Below are 12,870 nucleotides of genomic sequence, written 5' to 3'. Positions count from 1 at the left end.
TTTCTCTCTATCATTTTGAGTGTAAGTAACATTTTTAAATTCGATGTTTCGATCTTTGTTATTGTCAACAGTCTCGAAATCAACATTGAACCACACAATGATTCTATAAAACTTTTTCTTCAAAACAGTTTTATTTTCACTATCTTTATTTTCTCTTTTGTTGATCATAAATCCATTTTTAAAATTCTCATTTTTTACATCCCACAAGTGAAGTGTCTCGATGTTTAAAAAGTATTCAAGTGTTTTGGAATTCAGCGGAATCGGGTTGAAGTGGAACTTTTCCATATTACCACTGAACTTTTTGCATACTAACTCCAAGTTAATAAAGTCGTTGATAGTTTTAAAATACTTGGAGACAATCATGAGGTGATAACCAGTAAGTCGAGACATTTTGATATTCACAGTTTTTCGGTCTTTAAATATTTTTAAATTTGGTTTTTGCAAACATCTTTAAAGAATTATTGAATTATGTATAATTCAACATTACAAGCTATTTGGGAAATATAGTAAAATATTTAATTCTTGAACAGAAAATTTATAAATTAAATATAATACATAATTTAAATGTTTAAAAATCATTTACAAAACATCACCGCAAATATAATAAATTGTATGGTTGTTTTGAAAGTTTGACACCAAAGCAACCGATCTAGATTATAGCTAGTATTTTAAGACAAACACGAAATAGTTGTAATTGAATGATCATATTAATTTCGCGTTTATAAAAACCCAAACAAACGAGTGGTATTATTTTTGTAATGAAGTTGAGACACTTCCACTTATTGGACTAACGAACAGTGAATTTGTATCTGAACAACACTTACTACAAAGTAGTTTGCCATTAACAATTATGGTTTTTATGATTTTCAAATGGAAATACCTAACAATGCACTTAAATTGTACGTAATTGAAATTGTTGACCAAAAAGTTGAGAGTTTTCTTGTAATTAAAAGAAATATGATGAAAGATCCCCTTTTTATTTCATCTGCACTATTAAACTCGTGTTATAAAAATCTTGGGTTATAATCATTTGATGTGAATATGTCAGGACTTAAAGTCTTATTTAAAGAAGTTCAATACAAAACACTTTTATTAAACGAGGTTGTAAAATTAAATAAAGACAGGCTTAGTACCAAAGAACACAACCATACATTTACCAAAATTTACACAGTTTATACCGAAGCCTAATAACGCTTCAGTGTTATTTTATTGATAGTTTTTTGTTTTTAACTTTTTTTAAATAATATTTTTATATAGGAAAAACGTAACACCAACTCCCTGTTTTTTTAAAAAAAACGAGGCAAATAATTAATACAGCTGGTTGTGCAAAGAAAAGTGCCAAGTTTATCTAACTGGAACAAGAACTTTACATTTATATCAAAAATGTAGAAAATGTGGAATTGTAATGTCAAAAAAATGGTCTTTAATTATATAAAACAGCACTATCCACAAATTGAGTTAACCAACAAAAATTATTGGTTTTATGTTTTTTTCTCGAAGATACAACTTTTCTTACAAGAAAATAACACACACTTATATTCAAAATCCACAAGAAGCAAAAAGACGATAAATTGAAACAGTTCTACATCTTACAAGTATTGAAGAAAAACTATTTGGTGTACCAGATGAGGCAATTTTAAATATGGACGAAACCGGAATTGAGTTTGATATGGTCAAAAAACCACTATTGAAACCAAAATTGTCAAACATGTAGGTGTCGCAACTTGTGGAGAGAGCAATGAAAAACATTACTTATTTTATGTATGACAAAAAGTGAAAGTGTATTAACACATTTTGTTATATTTTCTAAATTAAAAATTGCAATAAAAATTACAGGTGTGATAACCGTGGTATCACAAAATAGTTGCAACAACAGCCATATAACGAATGAATGGGTTCAAAAAGTTATAATACCATATAGCAAAAAAGTTGGGATCGACTCCATATCATATTGGATGGTTAACTTCTATGTTCATGTAAAAATTAAAAAGTATCCAACTTTTGATATTGAAATCAACCTGTTTCCAGAAAACTGTACCTCATTTTTGCATCCCCTTGACGTCTATGTGTTTATAGCATTAAAATACCTTCTCAGGAAAAATGGTCGGATTGGATGAGTAACAAAACAGTTGGAAAATTCACTACATAAAGGAAACAGGAAAATGGTTGAAAAAGAAGTGTTTTGTCAGTTAATTGTTGAAGCAGTCAATATGGTTTCTAAATACACAATCAAAAAAATCTTTTTTTCATTTGTGGAGTTGAATCAAAACCACTTAAAAATTGTTTAAATCCTTTATATGACCCGATTATTAATGGTAATGATAAATATTTATCAATAGTTAATTCAATTATGATTTTTATTCAAAATATACAAAATCAATTTTTTATCAAATTTAAATAACAATTAAGTTGTTGTAACAAATCAGGAAACATTAACAATCCAAATTTTTTAATGATGCTCAACCCAAAGAAGATTTTATTATGTCACATTTGCCTAATAATTCTGCTATGATTCGTACAAATTTCAATTATCCTTTACAAGATAACACACTTTTTGTATTTAATGTGCCTTTAGAAAAAAAATACTAATAACGGATTTTTTGATGACAGTATAACCAAACAATCATGTAATATTAAATTAATAGCTTCAAATAAAAACACATATTATCAAACAGACAACGAAGCCGATGATGATTTGACTCCTAATAATTCTCATCCATATCTATATATTTTGGAAAAATATGTATGGAAATGTTCATCAAAATTCGGTCTCTATTTCGTTCAAAATAAAATCAGAGACGATCGTGATGACAATGAATCACTTGAACCAAAAGATATTCAAGAGGAAGAAAATTCACTTGATAATTAATGTTGTTAAAATGTTTCATTTTTTATTTTTTATTAAAACAATTTAAAACGAGAAGTAAATTTATATTTCTTGTGTATCTTTTTCATTGCCTGATAGAGGATATCAAACTTCTCATTAATAGCATTATGATCCTCTTTCATTCGATTCCATGTTGTATCAAATCTCTCTTTGACGAGTTTTGCTACCTGTAATCTGGCATCAGGCTCAAGCTCAGGCAGTGCTTCGTAATAATATGACTTCTTGATCCAGATATCGTCATATCGCTGCTGACTTATTTGTTCTTTTTCATTTGAATCTGCTGGCATTTCTTCATTTAATTCTTTTAAAGCAAATTATGTTTTTGGTACATGAATTCGTACATTTATCTTATCCAAATCAGGAACAACAAACATACAGCTTGATAAACGATTTCCAATTTCATAACCATTTTTGAACCCTTCATTAAAACCTTTGTAATATTCAGCCGATAAAAATTTACTGATACGTTTGTGAATAGCAATCGTAAAATCTTCTTTGTTAATGGCCGCAATTAAACCGTATTTACACCAACACATCCTCTGAGCAAACCCCGATTATTAGTGGATTTTTCTTTTACAAAAAACTTTAAAAAAATAAAACAGCTTGGTTTAAGTTTGGTCTTTGGTTCTTTCTCTATCTCTATTATTATTCATTATAAAAATAATATTAAAAATTATACAAAATATAAATTATAAACTTAAATCGTTAATATATTCAAATGTATAACAACTTTTTAAACGATGAAACACGTTTTATTATGGTTATCATTTTTAGTTACGAACTTAGAATTTCTTGACTCATAAATTTCTTTCATGACAGTGTTATACGATTTCATATTTTTTGTTGCAAAGTCTTTTTGTTTTTTAATAACTTTTGCAATATGAAAGAAACATTCATTGACAAAAAAAATTTGTTTGGCAGACGTTTCTATGAGTGACATGTTCCATTTCTTTGCAAATTTAATAACTTCTCGCTGGGAGACAAGTTGTGTATTTGAATCTCTTTTGTTTCCACAGAGAACACATGAGATCTTTACATTCAAATCCATTTGTTTGTATTTGTTTATAACTTCAATGTATGATTTTAAGCCGCAAAATGTAAAATAATTGTCTATAGAATAGATTAGAACAAAGCCATCGGATTCTTTCAAATATCTTATGTTATAAGAATCATTTTGAATTATTTCACTTGAGTACGTGTCTAATATATCTAAAGCAATTGTTTCATTATCTATTAAAATTGTTTTATTATATGGATCTTCCCAAGTCAAGTCTGTTTCTTCTTCAAATTTGTCGAAAATAAACCGCAACTGTAGGGATGACACTCCAACAAACCAATCACCAAATAACATTAGACGAATGGTTGGTACATTGTCCATATTATTATATGTTGTTCTGAGTAAATTTTGTTTATTTAAAAAACATAACACATTAAAAAGAAATGGTGAAGTTTGTTATTGAATGTTTTTTAAAACATTTTATTTTTTTGTAAGATAGCGTCAGTTTGTTTTATAATAAATATATTATAATTCAATAAAAGTGTCATAATAAAAGTAAATTGTATAAAGATTAAGCTTAACAGTAAGTTAATGTACAGATATAATGCTTTAATTCTATCGGTTATGACCAATCTAGAGTGGATAGAATTTAACAACTTCCCACATATTTGGCACTAAACCCCGCAATAATATTATCAATTGCAAATTTGTTTTTATTTTAAAAAAGTAAAGACTTGGTAATAAAAAAATAAAAAAAGAAAAATTATCAAAAATATATCAAGTTACAAAAAATAAAAGAAAAAAAAAGCAGAAAATGCTCCTCTCAAAATATTAAACTTCAAATGAAAATGATTATAAAAAATGCATCGACTTTTACTCATTAATCACAAGACCACGCTTTGAAGAGATGAATATCGACCTTTTTAATTCTTAAATACATTGCGTTGAGAAGGCGTTAGTAGACATCAATTTGATGAACGGAAGCATTTTGGATGTCGTTTTTATTAATAGGTCAATGAGAATACCAAATGTAGTCCAATCATTACAAAACTTTTTCAATAAAAAAGAGATCAACAAAAGCATCAAACCAGACGAAGATGTTGCTTATGGTTTTGTTGAACAGGCCTTGTTTTGACTGTAAATGGTGAAAAAGTAACAGAAGACGCGTTGTTTCCTAATGTAAAAACTGACATTTTTGATTAAGACAGCTCATTGTGTGATGTTGAAACTAATACCACGAAACACAACAATTCCAACAAAAAAGTTACTTTCGTTTTCGACCAATGCAGACAAACAGCCTAATGTTTTGTGTTTAAAAGTGAAGCTTCAATAACCTCGCACTGTAATTGGTGAGTTGAGTTGATGTTTGAGTTAAGTAGTTTTTTTATTGGCACCACGTAGAGTCCAAATATAAATTCACATTTAACATCAATTCAAGCGGTATCTCGTTTTGCTGGCATTAAAACAAGACATTAGGAAAGAAGAATAAATTCACAATACTATCAACAAAAAATATTCTTTATATCCAACAGATCAACAAGATGGTTGGAAAAGCAAAAAAATTAAAAACATGAAGCTGAAAAAGGAAATCAAACAAGGAACAGACTTCAAAACCATTGTCACAAATTTTTAACACTGCGAACCAATAAATTACTTGAAAGTTATCAATATGAGACAATGTTGTAAACAAGGCCGATGTCAAAAACACACTACAGTTGTCGATTGACAAGAACCATTCCGTATCAAAAGACTGTGTGTTATTACAAAAACACAATAAATTTTTTTATTTTAAAGAAGTTCCATTAATTAAGATCAAACCACTCATTTTTTGAAATCACTGTTTTTGTTATTTAAATAGTCTTATAAATATAGAAACCATTTTGAATAACATTAAAAATACTAAAAGCGTTGTAAAAATATTACAAGGATTTTGTAAAAATATAAATAACTCTTAAAATTGATTTTTTGTACAAATCATACAACAAATAAAATAAACATTCTAATCTCAAACTTTTATTTTTGAAAATGTTCGAATTCAATAAATATAAAATTCAATAATTAACCATTCATTAAATATAACGTATCAACTTTTGTGAAATTTGTTTGCTACAATGTTTTTATTTTATTGGAGATATTTTTATTTATTTCCAATGGCTGGATGAACTAGATGTGATATATGTCCTGATGGATATTACAAAAAGACAAAGACTGTATCAAATGCGACTCTTCGTGTTCAACACTAAAATACAATTTTATGTGATGTCTATGCAAATGACTATTATTTGTATGCACCTTTAAATCTTTTGTGTCAACGTTATGACACTTTAATTGAATGTACCAACAAGACAAAATATGGATGTACCTAATGTAAAGAAGGATATTTTCTTGATTAACCAATTCCCCTTTGTGTTAAATGTATAAACAACTGTACATACTGTGTATCACTTAAAAGTTGTAAATTATGTTCAACGAGTTTTGGATTGAAAATGAAATTTGTGTGAGTTATACTGAAATTCCATATTGTATTTAAGCTTTTAATTACTTGTGCATGAAATGGCAAAAATACAAACCATATGATGATGGTCTTTCATGAAAAAAGCCTAATTTAGCTTTGATCATTTCACTTTTTGTCGTCTTTTTCTTAATTTTTGCAATATTTATAGCAATAAAAATAATGATAACAACTTATTGTATTTGCACCTCAAAGAGAAAAAAAAAGATTGTCAAAGTCTGCATCTTCCCAATGAAAAAGTCGAACGTTCATTTCTTTGAATCAACAAGTGACTTGTTTCAAATAAAAAAGTTTTAGAACTTGAAAATAAAGATACACGAAATGAGAGTATTCCCATTGATAAAAAATTAATTGTTATGTGTAGTACATAAATTTAAAAATCGCATGAAGATTCAGTTTAGCGTAATTAAAAGTTGCAACTATAAAGAAATACGCACAGAGCCAAAACTTGTGAATTTAAAGAGTGGTGAGGCGCGTGAATTCGAAGTTTTTTTGACATCATTATGTTCCTTTCTTAAAATGCACAACGAAGTGCAATTTTGCCAAATTCATGTTGGACGTGGCGAAGGGGATATCTAATTTACATCACAATGGGATTGTACATAGAGATATAAAGCCGGACAATTTAATTATGTTTTTACTTGAAATGAATGAAAGGGTGAATGCAATAATGACGGATTTTGGAAGTGCAAGAAACATTAATATGATGATGAAAAATATGACTTTCACAAAAGGTACTGGAACACCAAAGTATGTGTTTCCTGAAATCTTGAATAAAATATATAAAATGCCGAGTGATATCTTTTTGTTTGCTATTATTATACACAAACATTTACTTGGAAAGAACCATACCCAAAAAGTGAATTTAGATTTGCGTGGAGCATCGCAGACTTCTTGTCAAAAGATAATCACTTGAAGAAAGTAATCGAAACAGACGACAAAATATATTCACTGCTCGATAAAATGTGGTGCTTTGAATTTAAAAATCGAATCAAATTGACGAAGTCGTCGAAGAACTGGAAGATGATATTGGATTTTATGAAAATTAACAAAATACATTTTTGTTGTGTTTTTTAATTGTTGGTTTGAGGTAAAAAATACACAAAAGAATAAAAATTTAATTGTAATTTATAAAAATTGGAAAAAAATAAAACAACATTGTAAAATCTTAATAATTAAAATAAATTACAGTAAAAATTCTATCGGTGTGTGGAGTCATGAAAATGGTTTTCCCAAGGTGTGTACTTTTTTTATTTTTTTTAATTTTTGGCAAAAAAACTAAAAAATAATGAAATTTGTAAAACAATCCACAATTAATTAAAATGACAAAAAGTATTTTTTTGTTTTTTGAAAAAAAAACGTGACACGTGTAAACATGAAATAATATTGTGAATTTTTTAAATTTTTGTATTGTTTAGAATAAGAACAACGCATTGTGTTTTTGTATGAACAAATGGACTTTTGGTGCTGATTGGTTCTTGTCAATTTACAACTCGAGTGTACTTTGATAATTGCTTCAATTGCTGCATAGTTTTCTGTTGATAACCTTGAAAAAAATATGTTGGTTCATTGTGTTAGTACACAGTAGCAGAAGGTGAGTGTCGATTTTTAGTTTCGAAAAGTTATCACCTTGTCGTCCTTTGCCTTGAACTATTTGCGTGTGCAACCATCTTGTCAACCTGTTTTTTAAGAGTCTTCTTTCCTGTTGTCTCGTTTTCAGCCAACACATTTAAAATCCCATTTGCATCAATATCAAATGTGACTTTAATTGTGAGACTCCACATGGTGCTAATAAGATACCAAACAACCCAAACTATCCAAACAAGTTGCAATGTGATGTCATAAATGCCTCGCCCTCAAAGACTTGGATGAGCACGCAAGGCTGGTTGTCTGCATGTGTCGAAAATATCTGTGAAGTTCTTGCTGAAATTAATAAGTTTTGTGGTATCAATTCTGTCATCACACCAATCACAAGCGTTCTCTTGTGATTGGTGTGTAAAAGTGGGTGCATTTTTTATTATCATTTAAAGTTTAATATTTTGAGAGGAGCATTTTCTGCTTTTCTTCTGTTATCTTTTTTGAATTTATTTTTTTTGATTATTTTTCTCTTTTTAAGTTTTTATTACCAAGTCTTTACTTTTTTAAAATAAAAACAAATTTGCAATTGACATTATTTTTGCGGGTTTTAGTGCCAAATATGTTGGAAATCATAAAATTCTATCGGTGTGTAGGTCATTTTTGATTGGTCAAAACCACACATTGATAAAGTCACACACGAATGGAATCGCACCGATAGAATTTCTACTGTATGTATTTGTTGAAGAAAATATTAAATAAAAAATTTCTCATTACAAAAACATTATTGTCGCACAAAAATTAAAGTAATACGAGCCATAATTAATACAATTTGAATAAATGAAACACATTTAAAATTTAACTTAATATATTACAAAACAATATTTTTTGTAAAATGCAAATACAAACATTATTATAAATGTTATAATAAACATATACTTTTTCATTGTATTTAATTTATATCAAATTTCCAAAATAATTATAGTTTCGTTGAAAAATACGTAAAATATTAAAAAGGTGGAAAAACAGCTTCAAAAAAACCGCTTTTGATTTATTAATGGTTAAATGATAATATGATTATAGTTTTTTATATAATTTGTTTTTCCCTTTTCCTCGATTTGATTTAAAAAACAAGGTTTACAAGAATATCTATTACTTTTTCAAGATGCTGATGTTTGTTATTGAAATTTGTGAATTGTTTTTTATGTAAAGTAAAGGCTGGATTTGCCGAATGATAAAAAGAGGAGCAATAATATTGACTTCGAAACTGTTCTTTGAGGTCAAAATAACCAAAAAAACATCTTAAATCAATATAATTAAGTGAAAAAATAATAAACTTTTTATTAAATATTTTTTCATTTTTTTGCAAAAATAAAAAACTCAAAAACACTAACCCGCGAGTGTACCTTTTTTCACACCCCCTTTTCACTCCTTTATATTTTTTTCAATTTTTTAATCATCCATTAAACAAATACTCAAGAGTCAAATCAATTACCTCTCGAGCAACATAGTAAATATATAACCTAGCACGTGTTTTTAATACACAACTTTTCAATGTCTCTCAGCAAAGACCGACTGCACCTTTATTTCACACCCAAATTATTTTTTATTAAAAAATCTATATTTTTTACCCGTCACGCCTCTCCGAGACAAGAAAAAAGAAATAATTTCAAATTTTGTATTTTTTTAAAACGAAAAACAACGAAAATCCATTCCAAAATGTCTTTAGTCTGATTGGGTAAAAAATTAAAATAAAAATAACTCGAGTCTTAAATTCTCAAAGCTGTTCCAAAAAGTGTGCAAATAAGAAAGTGAACCAGGGTTTTTAAAACAAACAAAATAACAAAAAATAATTGAATTATGTTTTACATTTGGTTCGAATGGAAAATCTACCAAAATCGACAAGGGATCGATCATTTACAACCAGTTTATCACACCCCTATAGTGTTGAAAATGCAATGTTCGGAACATGGTTCACAGTCTTATTCAAAATTTTTGTAAATAAATGAACCGTCGTTATCGAATTGCATACATTCTTTAATTTATTCAAATTCGTTTTTTGTTTTTAATATAGTTTTGTTATTTTAATCAAATAAATATTTTAATTTTGTTTTTAAATAATTTTTTGGTTGACATTGTGTATTTTTGCCGTCTATCAGAAGGTTTTGGTTATTTTGTGAAAATTAGTTAAATGATAAAATAAGATTCAAGTTTTTCAATATTTCTTTCAATTGTCTAAATTCGACAATTCTGATGTTTCTTATTCATCTTATTTATAATTTACATTTTTTAGTTCAAAAAAGAGATTTTTGTTTTTTGATGTTGAATTGTGTACAAGTTTCAAAAAATGGACAAATTATGTTTGCTTTTATCACCTTCAGTTGAAAAAAAAGCAATATCAACATAATTATTACTACACAAAGTCTCTCGATAACTTTGAGATTTTTTCCTCGTGTGATTGCTCAACAAACGTTTTATATGATAATAACTTCAATTTATAATATAAACATTTAATGTAATGTTATTACAAAACAATGAACTAAAAAAACATTTTAATATTTTAAAAAATAATAGTTGTTCATTTATACTATTTTTATTGTGATTTAAAAAATCAAAAAACTTGAATTATAACTATTTAATTTATATAAATTTTCAATATGACCAAACTTGAAACTTATCACATGATGGTAATATCACAATACTTTCCATCAATAAAAATCTTTGTATCAATCGAACTTGTTTGCAAAAAATACAACGGCAACATGGTGAAGTTTCACAACAACCCAATTTCTATAAACCAAAAGACTATAAAATATTTTTCAAACATTGAGACACTTAACATATATAATAAATATGACGAAACTTTTGGTAATGACGTTTTCAAGACCACAAAAAAGACAAATACAGCCGACAAAATAAAATTTTTCAAAATCAATGTGTGGTGTGAGGTGAGTTACGACGAATACAAAACTCAAACAAACACGAACATATCATAAAAATACATCAATTACAAATTAAAAGACTATGAGAAGTATGGCCAAATTATACCTAAAAACGTGAAAAAATTGGGTACGAGGTGTTTAACCAAATACAAAAAGCAGTCAATAACAATACCAAATAGTGTAACTTTACTTGAAGATAACTGTTTTTCCAATTGTACTTCACTCCAATTTGTGAAACTTCCAAGTTACTTACAATGCATAGAAAATGGCTGTTTTTATTGCGCTTTTTATTTGAAAGAAATAAACATTCCTGATACAGGAACTAAAATTGGTGAAAACTGTTTCGAATGTTGTTACTCCCTTTCTTCCATAAAATTGCCAAAAGCACTTTTATGTTTACCAAATAACTTATGTGAGAGATGCACAAATCTTCAAACTGTAACATATCCAACAATTGTAGACACAGTTGGATTTAAATGTTTTGATGGTTGTTCGATGCAGTCCGTGCAAATTTTGAATTGTAAATATCGTCTTTGTGCATTCGCATTTTCTAATTGCAAACTTTTGAAGTCTGTGACAATTACTGGGAACTTAGATAAAATAAAATGTTACTGTTTTTTAAATTGTGAGTTGCTTGTTAGTGTCAGTCTACCAGATTGTGTGACTTTGTTTGGTGACCACTGTTTTAATCAATGTAAATCGCTCGAGTTCATTAAACTTCCAGAAAAACTGAATGAAATACAAGTAGGATGTTTTGGTGGGTGTATCAATTTAAAGAAAATTGAAATTGGGAGTAAACTATATGCTATTGGGTCGTGTTGTTTTAGTGGGTGTATCAATTTGGAAGATCTTATACTTCCAAACGGTCTTGTATTGATTGGAGAAAAGTCGTTCTTTGATTGAATAAATTTGAAAACAATTATTTTACCAGAAAGCTTGAAACAAATAAAAGATGAATGTTTTGGTGGGTGCACTACACTTGAAATAACAGTACCAAGCACTCTTGTTTTGATTGGTAAAAACGCTTTTTCAAACTGCAAAAGTGTTATTTATCAAAAGAAAATAACATCAAAACAAGAGTGTATTGTTATATGAATTTTATATAAAATAATATATTAATTCATTTTGAATGTTATTAATTATAATTACAGCAAATCCCGTCAGAATAGCCGAATGCTGTCGGCCATAAAAAATCTTTATAACATTTGTTTTTAATTTATTTATAGTATCATATAGTATTTAGAAGATTTATTGCAGTCAAATTATTTAAAAAATAATAAAAGCATTTTTTAAAAAACAATTTTATTGAGTATAAAAACAATCAACTTTTATACAAGTACCATTGATGTCATCTTGGTAACAATGGTTTTGGATTTAATGAAATTAAAAAGGATGTTTTGTGTTCATGTCTTGAAAATTAAATAAACTGACTTTGTCCAGTGTTATATATGAGTTTCAATTTAAATAAATGTAAATGGTTAAAAAGTGGATTTTTAAAAGTTGATATCCGGTGTTTTGATTTTACCACAAACCCAATAAAACGTTTTTGAGGTGAATTCTTAGCAAACATCTGTTTTCTTTATTCGTTATTTATTTAATTTAACTTTTCTGTGTTTACTGATATTATCATGTATTTTTAAAATTGGTGCCTGTAAAGTTAAAAAAATAAAACAATTATCAAAGTAAATAAGTAGGTGAACAATTGTTATTTTGTTTGAAACAAAATTTAAAGTCGACAATTGTTATTTTACATGATATTATCCACACATACTAATTACTTGTGTTTTTAAAACACAAAAATGGAACTTCAATTTAAAAAGTGATTAATAGAAAGAGTGCCATAAAAATAAAGTAATGTGATACTTTATTTTTATAACACATCATTAGACCCTCTGAAATACCCACAGTTGGCTCGTTTTGATTTCTGACACATCAAAGAAATCTTTTTGTATTTTAC

General features: G+C 27.6%; 3 protein-coding genes across 3 annotated transcripts; 2 read left to right on the top strand and 1 right to left on the bottom strand.

The window, feature by feature from the left end:
* Window positions 1-3,398: 3,398 nt before the first annotated feature.
* On the bottom strand, window positions 3,399-4,238 carry EIN_216390 (hypothetical protein; the record flags this gene model as incomplete). Its single annotated transcript, XM_004259617.1, has 2 exons — window positions 3,399-3,524; window positions 3,759-4,238. 2 exons carry the CDS (start codon window positions 4,236-4,238, stop codon window positions 3,399-3,401), a joined length of 606 nt encoding a protein of 201 aa, XP_004259665.1.
* A 2,708-nt stretch (window positions 4,239-6,946) lies between these two features.
* EIN_216380 (protein serine/threonine kinase, putative) lies at window positions 6,947-7,312 on the top strand (the record flags this gene model as incomplete). Its single annotated transcript, XM_004259616.1, has 1 exon — window positions 6,947-7,312. The coding sequence occupies one exon, from the start codon at window positions 6,947-6,949 to the stop codon at window positions 7,310-7,312; it is 366 nt and encodes a 121-aa protein (XP_004259664.1).
* A 3,316-nt stretch (window positions 7,313-10,628) lies between these two features.
* Window positions 10,629-12,008, top strand: EIN_216370 (hypothetical protein; the record flags this gene model as incomplete). The annotated part of the gene is made up of 3 exons (XM_004259615.1): window positions 10,629-10,919; window positions 11,001-11,800; window positions 11,849-12,008. The coding sequence occupies 3 exons, from the start codon at window positions 10,629-10,631 to the stop codon at window positions 12,006-12,008; spliced, it is 1,251 nt and encodes a 416-aa protein (XP_004259663.1).
* Between the last annotated feature and the right edge of the window lie 862 nt (window positions 12,009-12,870).

The sequence above is a fragment of the Entamoeba invadens genome (genome assembly GCF_000330505.1).
Source record: "Entamoeba invadens IP1 unplaced genomic scaffold scaff_1105074726399, whole genome shotgun sequence".
Taxonomy (NCBI): Eukaryota; Evosea; order Mastigamoebida; family Endamoebidae; genus Entamoeba; species Entamoeba invadens.
The sequence above is the reverse complement of the archived record's forward strand: the minus strand, read 5'-3'. Positions and strand labels throughout refer to the sequence as shown.